Source organism: Abramis brama, assembly GCF_963993115.1.
Source record: "Abramis brama genome assembly, chromosome: 5".
In the NCBI taxonomy this organism is placed as follows: Eukaryota; Metazoa; Chordata; class Actinopteri; order Cypriniformes; family Leuciscidae; genus Abramis; species Abramis brama.
Window position 1 is genome coordinate 38,004,968 of NC_139967.1, and position 15,716 is coordinate 38,020,683.

Below are 15,716 nucleotides of genomic sequence, written 5' to 3' on the forward strand. Positions count from 1 at the left end.
ACAATTTATTATGTTTTTTAAGCCGTTTGGTTTATGAGGACACAGATGTCTTCATAAACTATGTTTACGTTGTAATACCCATGTCATTATACACATTTGTGTCCTCATAAACCATATACAAGAACACACACACACAATAACAGCCAGCTCTGACAGGAGGTGGACAGAGTAAAGGTACATAGAACCTAAAATTTCCACACTTTTATTAGCCCCGGGTCCAGTGGACCCGAACATCCTTTGTGTAATATAAATGTGTAGGGGGGGTGTACAGTGTGTGGTCATTGAAAATGTGTTCTGATATATGTTCTTCACAGAAAATGAGCCAAGGCCAATGAGTCTGAGGTTGAAAAACAATTAATCGTATCATTTTTCTTTTGATAAAAAATGAAAACGGGTCCCACAGACCCGAACACTGTCCTCCTAGAAACAAAGCTGCTAAACCCCCTCATGAAAGAAAAAAGCCGTCATGTTTTCATCTGTGACATTGAGTGCTTATCAGAATCAACTGAATGTTGGATTTTCAGAAGTGAAGTTTATGGTATAGACCAGACATCCAAGAGTTTTACGAGCAGGTCTGTAGGGACACAGAGATTACATTTTCACACCCCTAAACATGATACTGTACAAAACAAACTGTGATTGATTGCTTGTATATCAAACTGATTGCCTCTTGTGGTTCTACATAGTGCTGCAGGAGTTTTCCATTGGCTTTCGGATTATTGCAGAAAATAAGCTCTGTGACTGACAAAAGTTTATGATTCTTACACATTTTTCTCATCATGATAATCTTCACAAATTAACACAACTATAATGACTTTCAAAGCCTAAATACAATCAGCAGACGTAAAAAAGCTAATTGTAGGCTATAAATGAACTAAACTAATCAAGTCAAGTCGTCACCTTTATTTATAGCACTTTATACAATGCAGATTGTTTCAAAGCAGCTTTACAGTGATACCAGGAAGATGATGCATATCAAAATGTTGTTCAGCTGAATTCAGTTCAGTGTTGATTCAGTTCTGTTGTAAAGATCATCAAATATTAGTTCATTTCATCTATAAAGCAGTTCTGCAAAAAAATATGTCATCGTCCATCTCAGTTCAGTTCTCATACAACAGCGTCAGTACAGTCAGAACAATAATATTGTTGAATATAAAGTCCCCAACTAAGCAAGCCAGAAGCAACAGTGGCAATGAAACCAAACTCCTTCAGGTGACAGAATGGAGAAAAAAAACCTTGGGAGAAACCAGGCTCAGTCAGGGGGCCAGTTCTCCTCTGGCCAGTAAATTAACACGGTGTCATTATGATTCAAGCTGCATCACAAGTCAGAATTAAGATCGGATTGGTAGCATTCAAATATTCATCCAGTTCCTTTTGCTTGAAGATTGATTCGTCACATCAGTATGGAGCCAAAGCTGGCCATAGGGTCTGTGCGGAGGACCTGTCTGGGTCTTATGGTCTTTGCTGTGGATCAGTGCCGATGGCTGTTGTGTCAACGAGGCCTTCACAGGGATTGTCTTGTAGACACGGTCTCGACTGACCTTCAGGGCTGTGTTTTGATCATGTCTAGGTGCAGGTCCACCATCTTATCTGGATATGGACCGGATCTGGGTGACTACGGTAACCTTGAGATAGGATGAGACAGACAGACTAATATTACCGTAGATGCCATTCTTCTTGCTATGTGACAAGTGCATCGGGTGTTGAAGTGTTCCTTGTTCCAGTTGACCTAATTTATGCAGCCTATTAACAGATATGAATAACAGAAAATTATAATGTGTCATGTTTATGCCAGGTTAAAGAGATGTAGTCTAGGTTTAAACTGGCAAAGTGTGCCTGCGTCTAGGCTAGGAAGACTATTCCAAAGTTTAGGTGCTAAACAGGTAATGGATTTACCACCTGCAGTTGATTTTGATATTCTAGGTATTATCAACTGGCCAGCATTTTGAGAACGTAATAGACATGAAGGACTATAATGCATTAAGACTACGGCCACATGACCTCAACGTCACCATCACAAAGCTTCTGACAAGTCTTTCAGTCTTTATTTAAAAAACAATTTCCCTGAACGTTCGAGTTATAAAGTTTGCAAGAGCGTTTTAATAAACACAACAAGGATGACTTTTCCTGTTCGGTGTAATGACGTTTAATGTTCCCGACAACCTCTGTAAGCAAGTAGCCTAAAAGCTTTTTTAAAATCACTTGAAGGCATGACTGATGTTGTCACCACTATGTTCTGTTAGTTGCATTATCATGGACTTTTAGTTTGTTTTCATTTTCATCATGTGTTCCTTTGTTCAGTTTTCCTGCTCGTCATTTGCGTTCTTGGTTTCAGCTGTGTTCTATTAATTATCCTAGTTTGTGTTTGATCCCTCACATTCATTCTCTGTTTGGTCTGCTGTTTGCCTGTTTGATCTTTATTAAACTTCATGTTGGAACTAATCTTCTTCTTCGTGTGCCTTCCTGCAACCGCCCTGTGACAGAAGACCGAACCTAATATGGATCATGCAACTCGATTTGCTGTGGTGGCTCGTGAGAGCACAGATTTTTTGTCTTTTACTGGAAGTTTTTTCCGTCTCGCCATCCCCAGCCCCTACGACGATGAGACCCTTAAGTCACTGTTCTGGATAGGGGTGAACTTTCACCATCCCATTGACCTCACAGACACCACCGGTCTGAACTGGAGAGAAGCCAACATCCAGAGAGCGTCCGTCCCTGATCCAGGACCCAGCCAGACTCAGCTAAAGTTACCACCTTCGACCACAGAGAATGTGCAAGAGCCCCCCGCAGACGTTGAGGGACCATCCACCGTGACAAGTGAGCCAGAGCCTGATCTTGTGTTGGAACTAATCTTCTTCGTGTGCCTGCATTTATATGTGGATGTCACTTCCAAAACTGTGCAGCATGTAATTGGCCATCAGTCATCTAAGCAGCATGAAAAACGAAACTTTTTTTCTTTTTTCAAAAGCCTCAAATGCGTGTAAAGAGCGCTCCCATTATAATTACTAAAAAATCTCAGTTCATTGTGATCTCACAAAGTTCCATTATAATCAATGAAGCTGTCTACACTGCAAAATGAATCTCTTACTTACATCGTGTACATTATTTATTAATGAGAGGTTTCGCTAGTGTTCAACACTGAACATAAACTCAGGTGTTTTAAGCAGTACATGGATTTTAACTTAAACACCTCTGACTGGCCATTGCATTCGAGAGATCAACAGATATGTCTGTGATTGGCTACATTGCTCTTCGCTGCAAAACTGTTGTAAATAGAAATATTTGACGTTCTCCAGAGCGCAAACACAAATACACACTGAGTGTTTACCAAATCTGTTTCGCCAATGATATTATTACAATATCACCTGAGGGTGCTCTTGCTTTGAGGGTGCTAATTCGCGGGGCCCCCAGCAGTGCTGGCCCGTCCGTTACACCGTATAGGGGGTAATTTCGGAAACAGCCAAGGATTGTCCTTCGTTAAAAAAAAAAAAAGATGCTGCAGAGTGTGACGTCATATTACAACCATTGCAGCGTCTGCAGAAATTTTGCATGCCCAAAGTAACGAGTATAACACTAGTTATGCTTCTATCCAAAGTTGTGAATTTAACTTATGCGCAAATTTGGAATATCACATGAAACACTTGCGAATAAAGCACTAATTCCATCCAGTGAGTCGAAGAGAACAAAAACGTCACTTCCTGATAAACTGGCACTAAATATCACTAAGAAAAGTAGGAGAATCCACTGTATACAGTACTTTTTGTTTATAATAAAAGAGGCAGATGCTGCTGTTTGGGAACACAGTCGTGTCAGACAGATTTGGGAGGTAATTACGGTATACCAAACCACTTTGGCAACAGACTTTGCTCAGGCATTTCAGAACAACCAAAACAGCATTTCAGAAGAGATTAGTCCGCTGGTTAGTCCTGACTGCCCTGTTATGCTGTCCCATCGCAAAGTCACATAATTTTTTTGATGTGCATCAGGAATTTATTCGGTAAATGTGTTTCCATCGTAGATTATTATGCGATTATTAAAATATCGGACTCAAACAAGCGCATACGTTTTTTATTTGGATTTTTTTAATTTATTCGCATCTTGGCATTTCCATCCACCAGTTTTTGATGTGATATCCCCAAATGCGCATTAAAATAGGAGGATGGAAACATAGCTACTGGGGCTTAAAACTTGTTGCAGTTGGAATCACAATGATTACACTAGTTGTTGCCACCTTCTGGCTTAATAATGTACTTCAAAAAGGGTCACTAATTGAAATTTGAAAGAATCTTTGCAGTGATACCAAAGATTTGAGTCTAACACTGTTTAACAAAAAGCAACCCCTTTAACAATGCTGTACTCCATGTACAAAATGTACAGTGCATGAACTCGTGGACCCCTGCACCTGTAGCATATTGTAACTCAATAAATTCTATTGCACACCAATAGCTTGAATTTATTTAAAAAAAAATACTATAGTAGGCTAATATTTCATTTTTTTTCATTTTTTTTTTTTTTTTTTACATTGTACCATCTTATTTTTATTTGAAATGTTTTAGATTACGGTGATCTATAACTATGGTAGGAACTGTGTAGCAAATAGACTCAGTACAGCTTATTTAGTGAATGGAGAGTTACACATTAAAAGAGCAGTGTTGTCTGATTTCAGCCAATATGCTACATGCAAGATCAGATGACAAATTAGCATATTGCAAGAACAGTCCCAAGTTTCACGAGAGTGACTAGGCCAGTGGCCACAACTGCAGACAAATTTAATTTCAGACTTGCGCACTCTACAACCAGTCCACTTCCGTGTTATACACCTGCGATAGGCAGGGCTCTAAAACTGGATACACCTGCGCTACGGGTATTTTACAGTATACATCAGCGAAACCAGGCGAACCCATCGTATTTTATTCAGCTAAGGAACTTAACATATTATCTCTCAGTGCAATGAGTATGGACTATAGACTTTGTGAACTGGCAACGGTGTCCTTGCACGTCAATGACCTGGAGACTGGCCCTGGACTGGACGACCATCCAAAACATGAAGATCGAATAAGAAGTGAAGGCGAAGAGCTCTTTTTAAACACCAATATCACAGTTAATGGAGAATCGCCGACTAAACCTGTGCGCAAATATGTGGAGACCCCTGTAGGCAGCGGTACAGACTCCGTATCAACTTCAGGAGAAGCGAAACTGTGTCCAGAACATGAATGCGAACTACAGTTGTACTGTAATACAGAAGGCAGACTGAAATGCTCGCAATGTGTGTTGGATGGAGCTTGTCAGGGTCATACAGTGACAGAGCTGGTTACCCGGGCAACTGTAGTAAGGGTGAGTCACTATTAGTTAAATAACATAATAATTAGGTTTCAACGTATGAAACATTAACAAAATAATTCATAACAAAACATTATTTCTTCACTTAAAATATATCTCTACTGTTAGAATAATAATGTAGCCTACGAGTTTCAGCAGTCTTGTGCATGTGTGTATATTCACATAGAGGGCGTGGTCAGTTTCATTACGTCAGTACGTTTCAGACGCCCCAAAGTTACCTGAAGGCTCACTAAAATTGAGGAAGAAACGGCTTCATTAAATTTATTTTATCACTGCAATCAGATGTATGTATTCAATTTGGGGCAATTGAAGTTATCTATCCCCTCATATAAAATTTGATATAAACGTTTCGCTAAAAGATGGCAGTAACCATGCTATTGAAACCTATCCCCTCATATAAAATTTAATATAAACTTTTCGCTATAAGATGGCAGTAACCATGCTACTGTTTTTTTGCACTGCATTCCATTGCACATTTTGTATTCACTAACACATGATTTGAAGTCTTTCTTGCTGAAATTTCCCATACTGTAAAAATAAATAAATAATAATTCTTAAGAACTGATGTTATATTACTTACATCATCGAATACTGATTATATTCTTTGTATTTCATTGCGGTGCTTTTTTTGAACCTGAGGGCTCACATCAACACATCTGTTATACAGAGTGGCCAGAAAAGGTATTTTAACTCGTTAGATAACAAAATATAATTTTGGATAAAATGCAAAATAATTTTCGATAGCATAAACATTTTCAACCAAAAAAATGCACAAAACAAAGCTGAAATAAAATTCACATATTTGGAAGCTTCTAAATACTTTTGAGGGCCAGCAGATCTGAAAATTCTTGACACATTTCCTCCTTTCAGACACTTTTTCAACAACAGAGAAATTCAGGTCATCCACATTCCTTCACATTCCTGCCACCTGCACACTATTCAACTGCTGGTTTAATGCCGATTACGTGATCTTGGAATCATTATTCTTCTTTGTATTAAACAGAATCAGTTGGTGGATGTCTGCGAAAAAATGCAGCTGCAAGCCCTGCGGATTGAACGATTCATTGCCCGCACGCTTACAGCAAGAGAGAAAGCTGTACAGGTACCTGAATTCACTTATTTACTACTTCCGAACATGCAGAGAGAAAGAGAGAGCATTACATAAACTGAGTCCGCAGAACTTACACAATGGCAACCATGTACAGTACCATGGTAATATTATGTTATCGGACATAATTGGACTGTGATATTATTATATTTTTGGCCAAGGTAACTTCAAATGATTTTTTGGTAACACTTTACAATAAGGTTCATTAGTTAACATTAGTTAACTATATTAGTTAGCATTAACTAATAATGAACTGCACTTATACAGCATTTATTAATCTTCGTTCATATTAGTTTCAACATTTACTAATACTTCATTAAAATCTTGTTAACATTAGTTAATGCTCTGAACTAACATGAACAAACAATGAACAGCTGTATTTTTATTAACCAACAGTGACAAAGATAAACAAAGACAGTAACAAATGTATTGCTCATGGTTAGTTCATGTTAGTTAATACATTAACTAATGTTAACTAATGAACCTTATTGTAAAGTGTTACCGTTTTTATTTAATGACCCTGGTATTCAGATGAAGTGTAGTTATAACAGTGTAATATGTTATTGTAATTGCCTCTTGTGCCATTTAATTGCTAGATTGATGCAAACAGTGCTAGAGAACGAGTGCTGGCTCAGGCGAAAGTGGTGCGTGAGGCTCTGGAGGAAGAGGAGCAGCGTCTCCTAGAGGCCATACAGAGAGAAGAAGAGCGTGTTGAGCAGTGCCTTCTCACTCAGAGAGCACACTGGACACACACTCTGGAGAAACTCTCACACACACGCACAAGCCTGGTGCACTCACTCACACACTCCACAGATGCCATGCTTGTGGTGAGTGAATGAAGAAGTCAGGAGTGTAAAAAGTGCTGATAAATTATGTCAACAAACATACTTTGTCAACAAAGACATCATACTAAAGAATTAGAAATTAACAAGGAAACTGACTGATGAAATCAAAAGACAGAGTGTGAAATCTTTTTGCCAAATTTCAGGAGATTTATGAGATTATAATTTTTTTTCCTTACATCCATGAGAATTTTGGGCACAATCCAAATCTCAATTAATGCTTCATTCACTTTATGTATTCACACAATATGTATGATCATCTTGCTTGCATATGGAGCCAGTAAGAAGAATACATATTTGAAGTTATTGAATTAATTGGTAACACTTTACAATAAGGTTCATTAGTTAACATTAGTTAATGTATTAACTAACATGAACTAACCATGAGCAATACATTTGTTACAGTATTTATTCATTTTTGTTAATGTTTTTTAATTAAAATCCAGCTGTTCATTGTTTGTTCATGTAAGTTCACTGTGCATTAACTAATGTTAACAAATACAACCTTTGATTTTAATAATGTATTTGTAAATGTTATAATTAATATTAACTGAAATTAATAAATGCTGAAGAAGTATTGTTCATTCTTAGTTCATGTTAACTAAGGTAGTTAACTATTGTTAACAAACGAACCTTATTGTAAAGTGTTACCAATTAATTAATGTACTTGCGCATTCAGCATAAGTCAACATTATTCAAAATGTATAAACATAAAGAAAAACTGATCATATTTGGAGTATTTCTATGTACTTAATGCCATTTCTTTCCTTTTGATTTTTGATTAAATATGACCTGGACATTTCCTGATGAAATTTACCCCAGAAGAGCTGATTTCTTTAAAGTACCTGTTAAATCACAATTTCCCAATGCTTCAATTTTCAGACTTATCAATCAAATTAAAGGTAATTTGTCCTGACAGCATAAGGTTCTAGGATACACATCAAATTCATCAGCAGATAATTGACATTTGAGCATAGTTATAAATAGAGTACAGTGTTTTTTTTTTCTTTTTTTTTTCAATAGTACTCCACAGAGTAGATGACTGATTCCCCAAAATAATACTTAAAATCTAAAGTAGCCTACTCAACACTCCTAAATCAATTTCATTGTTTTTTAGTTTCAGTTCATTGTTTTTCTATTTAAATGTTCATAATCATTTAATAAAACATACATATTTATATTTGTATGACTAAATTACATTTGTGAGATAATCCACTGATTTTTTTGTATTTTTGTTCTTTATTTTTTAGAGCTCAAACGAGGAAATTAATGACAGGTAATTTCAATTTGCAATAAATGCAACAATAAGCCCACATAAATAAATAAACACACAAAATGAGATAAGCTGGGTATGATAATTGATCGTGTATATGACTGTGCTAGGATTGAGGATGCAGAGGGTGTTGGTGAACCTAGAGATACAGAGCAACTGAGTTTGAACAGAGGCTGCAGTGACAGTAAACTCATGGTGGGTTTATGGGCCAGTGCATTGCTGCTTGGGCCGTCTGGTAAGTGGACTTTTTATTTTTTATAAGTGGAATTTACATTTACATTTAATTTAAGACAGATTCAGTATATCACATGTAAATCCATGATCAGACCCCCCAAAATGAGCCTCATACCCTGCTTACATTTTGATAACATATGCAATGTGACATGATAAAATCAAGTGTAGCCTACTGTAATATTTTGAGGCATTGGCACATTTAGATTATACACTGCCGTTCAAAAGTTTTTGATCGGTAATATTTTTAACGTTTTTAAAAGAAGTCTCTTCTGCTCACCAAGGCTGAATTTAGTTGATAAAAAAACAAAACAAAAACAACAGTAATATTGTTAAATATCATGACAATTTCAAATAACTGTTTTCTATTTTAATATATTTAAAAATGTAATTTATTCCTGTGATCAAAGCTGAATTTTCAGCATCAATAGTCTTTAGTGTCACATGATCCTTCAGAAATCATTCTAATATACGGATTTGATGCTCAAAAAACATTCATAATTATTATCAATGTTGAAATAGAAAGTTCAAAAGCATTTATTTGAAATAGAATCTTTTGTAACATTATAAATGTCCTGAATAATAAATTATTCATCCTTGAATAAAAGTAATGATTTCTATTTTTTTTATTTCCCCCAAAAAATAAAATAAAAATTCTTACTGACCCCAAACATTTGAACGGTATAGTGTTTAATGTTACAAAAGCTTTCTATTTCAGATAAATGCTGTTCTTTTGAACTTTCAATTCATCAAATAATCCTGAAATAAAAATGTAAATAACATTTTTTTCAACATTAATAATAATAATAAATGTTTCTTGAGCATCACATCATCATATTTAGGGTTGGGAATCGTAAGAAATTTTCCGGTTCCGGTTCCCATTCCGGTTCCACCAAACGATTCCGGTTCCGGTTCCCATTCATTAAAAAATATTAAAACAACTAATAAAAAAATAGTAGTATTAGGGAAAATGAGTTTAACAGACTGGTAATGTCAACAAATTCAACATATTATTAAGCAATTTTTGCAAAAAATAAAAAATTTGCGCTACTCCGCAGCGGCTGCGATCCGCCAGTCCGAGTATAAACGCTTATTGCAGGCTTAATGTAGTAATTCAGGATAAGACAAAAACACGGTTTGAAAAATAACATATTACATATTTTGTAAATTCTGAACACAAAAAAAACATTCGTGCATTTTTTTTTATGTTTTGAAGCATCAGATTTTATGTTTCTACTCTAATAAACTTTTATCTCAGTACTTATGTGATCATTTGAATATTTGTAACATAAATATCGATACTGTGTGATTGTAAAGCTGTTTCATATTGACAACTGCTCTCTCTGGGTCAACGACAGCGCAAACAGATTTGAATGTTCAGGGGTGAGGTTTTTGTAATTTAGGATAAGATCGCGTGGGTGTTTGAATCTCTCTCCGTTGATATCTGACGCAAAACGTAGGCTATTTGAGGAGCGCGAGGGCTTTATTCATTACTATTTTTATGAGGTTAAAGGATAAGCTCCCCAGCACTTCACCAACAGCGCACCAGAACCGTTTTCGGAACCGAAACTTAGGAATTTCGCACGGTTCCGGTATTTTTTCAAAAACACTACCGGTTCTGGATAAGAACCGGTTCTCGGTTCCCAACCCTAATCATATTAGAATGATTTCTGAAGGATCATGTGACACTGAAGACTGGAGTAATGATGCTGAAAATTCAGCTTTGATCACAGGAATAAATTACATTTGAACTATTTACATAGAAAACAGCTGTTTTAAATTGTAATAATATTTCACAATATTTCTGTTTTTATTTTTGTATTTTTAATCAAATAAATGCAGCCTTTGTGAGCATAGAGACTTCTTTTAAAAACATTAAACATCTTACCGATCAAAAACTTTTGACTGGTAGTGTACTTTTCTACATCCCTTACATTCAACTTCTCATTTTCTTGCTCTGAACATCATCTTAACATATCCTGCTCTTCTTTAGCCCACAGTTCAACTATGCTGCACTTTGAAAAACAAACGGTCAGTCCTCTTCTCTCCCTCTCCAACGATCAGCACACCTTAACTTTCCTGCCCAAACGTCAGCGTCAGTTACACCCCTATGACCCGGCGCGCTTCGACAGCTGGCCAAACGCCCTCTGCTCCCCTCCCATGTCCTCTGGTACTCATAGCTGGTTATTTGACGTGGGCACGAGTGCCGCCTTCAAAGTGGGTGTATGCTATGCCAGCATAGAACGCAAGGGGACCGGCAATGGCGCACGGCTGGGCTACAACTCAAAATCATGGGTGCTCTCGATTTACGATGAAGACTTTTCTTTCTGTCATGATGGATGCAGTGTGGGTATCGCAGTGGCTAAGAAGCTCAAGAGAGTAGGACTGCTGCTGGATTGGCCCAGTCAGACCCTGCTGTTCTATGATCCTGAATCTGTGTCGGTGCTGCATGTTGTCAGACATGCTTTCAGCGAGCCACTGCTGGCTGCCTGTGCTGTGGCTGATCAGAGCATCTCTATAGTGCACTGAACACCAGAAGAATGTTAATAAGGGATCTGAAGATCTCGAGATCTTGAAGGAATGGTTGATAACGTTATGCAATGTCATTTGAACCAACGATATTTAAAAAAATAAATAAAAATGTTTTAAATGATCTGTGCCATTGAAGACCAATACATGCAGTAAGGAGAGAAAGTGTCAATCACACTGTTTGATTATTTAAAGAAACGAATTAATCAGAAGCTAATCAGTAATTCCTTGATTTTGCCAACCTGCTTAAAAGAGCTACAACATATATGTAATTTAAATATTTTTATATTTATGCATGTTAAATTATTGAAACTTAATTTTAATATGATTTCTTAATCCCTTTCAAAGTATTTTGTTTGTGTTAAAATTAGTGCAATTATTGTTGACTATATTATCTGCATTTCTTGTGAAATTTACATTTCAAACATGAAAATTGAGTTTTTATGTGACCACGTGAGATCATGGCTCTGTCACAGGAGAGCAGGGAAATGTGGTGCAGGAAACTATGTTCTGACCTTTTATCTGATAATGTAGGCCTATGTTATGTATTCATGCAATAAAATGTGGACTGAAATAGTTAAACCATTTTTTCATTCTCTCATTTATTTAAATAGTTTTTAAAATGCTATTCTGGGATGGTCATTCAGTTTTTCAGATTAATTTAATTATTTTTATATTTTTCAAATTATTGCAATGTTTAGGCATTGCTGCAAAAATGCTTTTACCTCTCTCTGTCACTCACTCAAACATCTCTTATATTTTTGGTCAAAAGGGCGTGGCCTGTATAATTAGTTAATTACTGTCCCATATTACTTTTTCTTTTTACATGCTATAAAACATCTTGAATTTTTCACCAATATCTAATTTAGTGATCCGCTTATAAAATGTAGTATTTATAAACAACATAATCATATGTTTACATTGGCTTTAGTGATCAAGATAGTTTTGTATCCCTAAATGAAAATAAAGGGGGTGTTATTTGCTCTAAGTGCAAATAGTGTTAAATGCTATTTAAAACATGTTAAATGCTATTTAACACTAGTAAATACCGATAAAGATGCTACAGTAACAAATAAATAACAAAGATGTTGCAGTATTTGCAATATGCTATCTACATTAAGTGAAAATATAAGTATCTTCTTTGCTCTAAGTGTAAATATTTGTTATATGCTATTTATAGTTGGTGCACATAGTGGCAGATGCACTACACTCTATTGTAGTTTATAACAGTATGCAATAATAACAACATATTCATGCAGTGTATATGATTATTATAATGGATATGCGGTGATATGCATTTGGAAAAGGGAGAACAGCGAGTTTATATATTGTAACACACTTGTTTTACTTCCACACATGCTAGCATGACGAAACTTAGTGTATTTAGGGCTACTAGTTGCCATATCAACACTATATAGAGAAAAATAGCGCCAAAATTCTTTTTTTTTTTAAAGATATCAATAGACATTTATTAAACCATAGCAATCTATATTTTTCATCTATATTTTTGTGTTTATTTAAAATTAGACAAATCTGATATTATTTTGATCTCCAATATGTCATTTAACGGTTGAATAGTTCTTTAATGCTTCACTAACTAGCAGAAGACAGTCGCAGGATTTAAATCCCAGTTGCGCGAGGGCATTGCGTTACAATGAGCCCCTATTAGAAATATGCTATTCTATACTTTTATGAAATCTATTGAGAAAACATGAGAAAAAGGTGAATAAAGACTGACAGTCAATGTTCATAAATTAGCCTACTAATTATATGTTTTGAACTATGTATAGCTGTGTTCGTAGTCAAACTCAAAAAATTAGTTTATTTTTAATTATTAAAAAAATGCCATTATTTTATATGAAAAAGTTAATAACTGTATTTTATTGAGAAAATATTTTAGTTTGTCTTGTATATTTGTTTCATTAGATCAGATAGCATTTTAATCTGTCATCATGTTACCATGTAGGCTACCCCTTCTCTACCACTCTGGGCTACCCCACCTGGGGCATGTTGTCACATTTCACTTCCATTCTTTCGGGGTATATCAAGAAAAAAAGTATATACTGTATCAATAAAACAAAACCACATAATTGTACTAGTCATATAGAAAAAATAAATACTCTGAACCCTAAGTAGATTTACACAAACTGAGAAAGTCAAAAAGCGTTAGGCTAGGCTACTTTGTGCCCCGCTCTCCCCATGACTGTTCAGCTAGAGTAGAGTGGAAGATTTTCGTCAAATAAAAACACAAAAGTGCTGTATGTCTTCAGAACACATATATTGTGCATGAGTTGTACAGTACATGGCACTTTGCTGTCAATTTTGAGACTCAACAGCAAATGTCTAATAAATGTATATCATATTATGTTCTGAGAACAAAAAAAAAAAAAAAAAAACATGGTTTAGAAAGTCCTGTAATGAACTGGCCGCTTTTCCACTGGAGTCCAGGATGTTTTTCTGCCTTTGGTCCGAGATGCAGGGATAGGCTCCACGCTCCAGCACTCCCGCATTCCTCCATAGAAGATGTGGTATAGAGAATAGATTTTGCACAATGATTATGCATGTTACGACCACCAGCTGGAGTGCCCTGGTTATCCACTAGAGGGCACTCCACCACAGACTATTGCCACTCAGTATTAAAGGGATAGTTCAACCAAAAATGAAAATTCTGTCATCATTTACTCACCCTCAAGTTGTTCAAAACCTGTATGAGTTTCTTTGTTCTGCTGAACACAAAGGAAGATATTTGGAAGAATGTTTGTAATCAAACAGATCTCGGTCCCCATTGACTTCCATAGTAGGAAAAATTATATAGGCTACTATGGTAGTCAATGGGGACCGAGATCTGTTTGATTACAAACATTCTTCCAAATATCTTCCTTTGTGTTCAGCTGAACAAAGAAACTCATACAGGTTTGGAACAACTTGAGGGTGAGTAAATGACAGAATTTTCATTTTTGGGTGAACTATCCCTTTAACGCTTAAAGATTCGTGCCTCTAACAAGAAGATACCATCATTAGGGGAAAGAATTCTTGAAATTGACAGCAAAAATACTGCAGGTCTCTGCCATATTCCAGTAACGTTATGACTACATCATAAAAAAAAACAAGCATATGCCAGCTTGCAGCAGTCTCTCATCCTGGCTGGACAGCCTCATCTTCTAAATATTACCAGCTCACACTACTAAATTACGATTTAGTTACAGAGTGCATTTGTAAGTTGTTGTTAATGATCTGGCAAATAAATATTGAGTGCATTTTTTACACATTGACTATGTGTAATAGAATGTTTACACTTGGTAAATCTGCTTTAAGCATGTCTACAAATGAACTGCCTCCTTGGATATAACTCATTACCAAGTAATTACTGTAATTTAATTACCTTTTCCTTGAAAAAGTAAAGTAAGGGATTACTGTGATTTAATTAAAGTTACTTCTGCCGTAATTGCATTAAATACAGTATAGGCTATAAGAACAATTATAACTATATTAAACAATAGTGGATTTAACATCAAAATGTAACATCTAATGTTTTTTTGAAAGAATTAAGAGTAGCCTAGTCTATCCTTGTATTGTTCAAATGGTCGATATGGGATTTAGAAAGTAATTAGTAATTGGTAACACTTTAACTAACATGTATTAACTAACATGAACTAACCATGAGCAATATGTTACTGTATTTATTAATCTTTGTTCACGTTAGTTAATAAAAACACAGCTTTTAATGGTTTGTTCATGTTAGTTCACAGTGCATTAACTAATGTAAACAAATTCAACCTTTGATTTTAATAATGTATTAGTAAATGTTAAAATTAATATTAACTAAGATTAATAAATGCTGTAGAAGTATTGTTCATTCTTAGTCTTGTGTTAACCATGTTAACTAAGGTAGTTAACTTACGAACCTTATTGTAAAGTGTTACCAAGTAATGCAATACTTTTTAGAGAGAGTAATCTAATTACTCTGTTAAAGATGTAATTAGTAGAAGCTAGAAATGAATTACTTTTTTAGAGTAACTTACCCAACACTGCCTAGCAAGCACCTTCAGATTAAAACACTTTGCCCACTAGAGGGAAGCACACAATATTCTTTTTCTTCTGGTTCACAATCAGATAAGAGACTTGACTCATGCTGCAGTACATTTGAAATGGATGCAAAAACAAACTATAATAATTTTCATTACGTTTGTGATTTTCTTATCTTTCTTAAGATTTCTATTTCTTAGGAATCTTTCCTAAGTAAAAAAGAAGGATATGTATAATTTAACAAAATAATCAAAATAAAATAAATTAAAATATACAAATTATTAAATTACAAAATTGAACATCACTGTGTTGTGTAAAAATTAAAGATGCCACATTGTCACTCAGACGAAGGCAGACAAGGGCAAAG

The 15,716-nt window shown here is 35.4% G+C and overlaps 1 protein-coding gene across 1 annotated transcript; it reads left to right on the forward strand.

Annotated features, from left to right (window-relative positions):
• The first annotated feature begins 4,809 nt into the window (after positions 1-4,809).
• On the forward strand, positions 4,810-11,907 carry bspry (B-box and SPRY domain containing). Its single transcript, XM_084114882.1, has 6 exons — positions 4,810-5,334; positions 6,344-6,442; positions 7,045-7,275; positions 8,541-8,566; positions 8,674-8,798; positions 10,788-11,907. Exons 1-6 carry the CDS (start codon positions 4,951-4,953, stop codon positions 11,321-11,323), a joined length of 1,401 nt encoding a protein of 466 aa, XP_083971008.1. The 5' UTR covers positions 4,810-4,950; the 3' UTR covers positions 11,324-11,907.
• Positions 11,908-15,716: the final 3,809 nt, after the last annotated feature.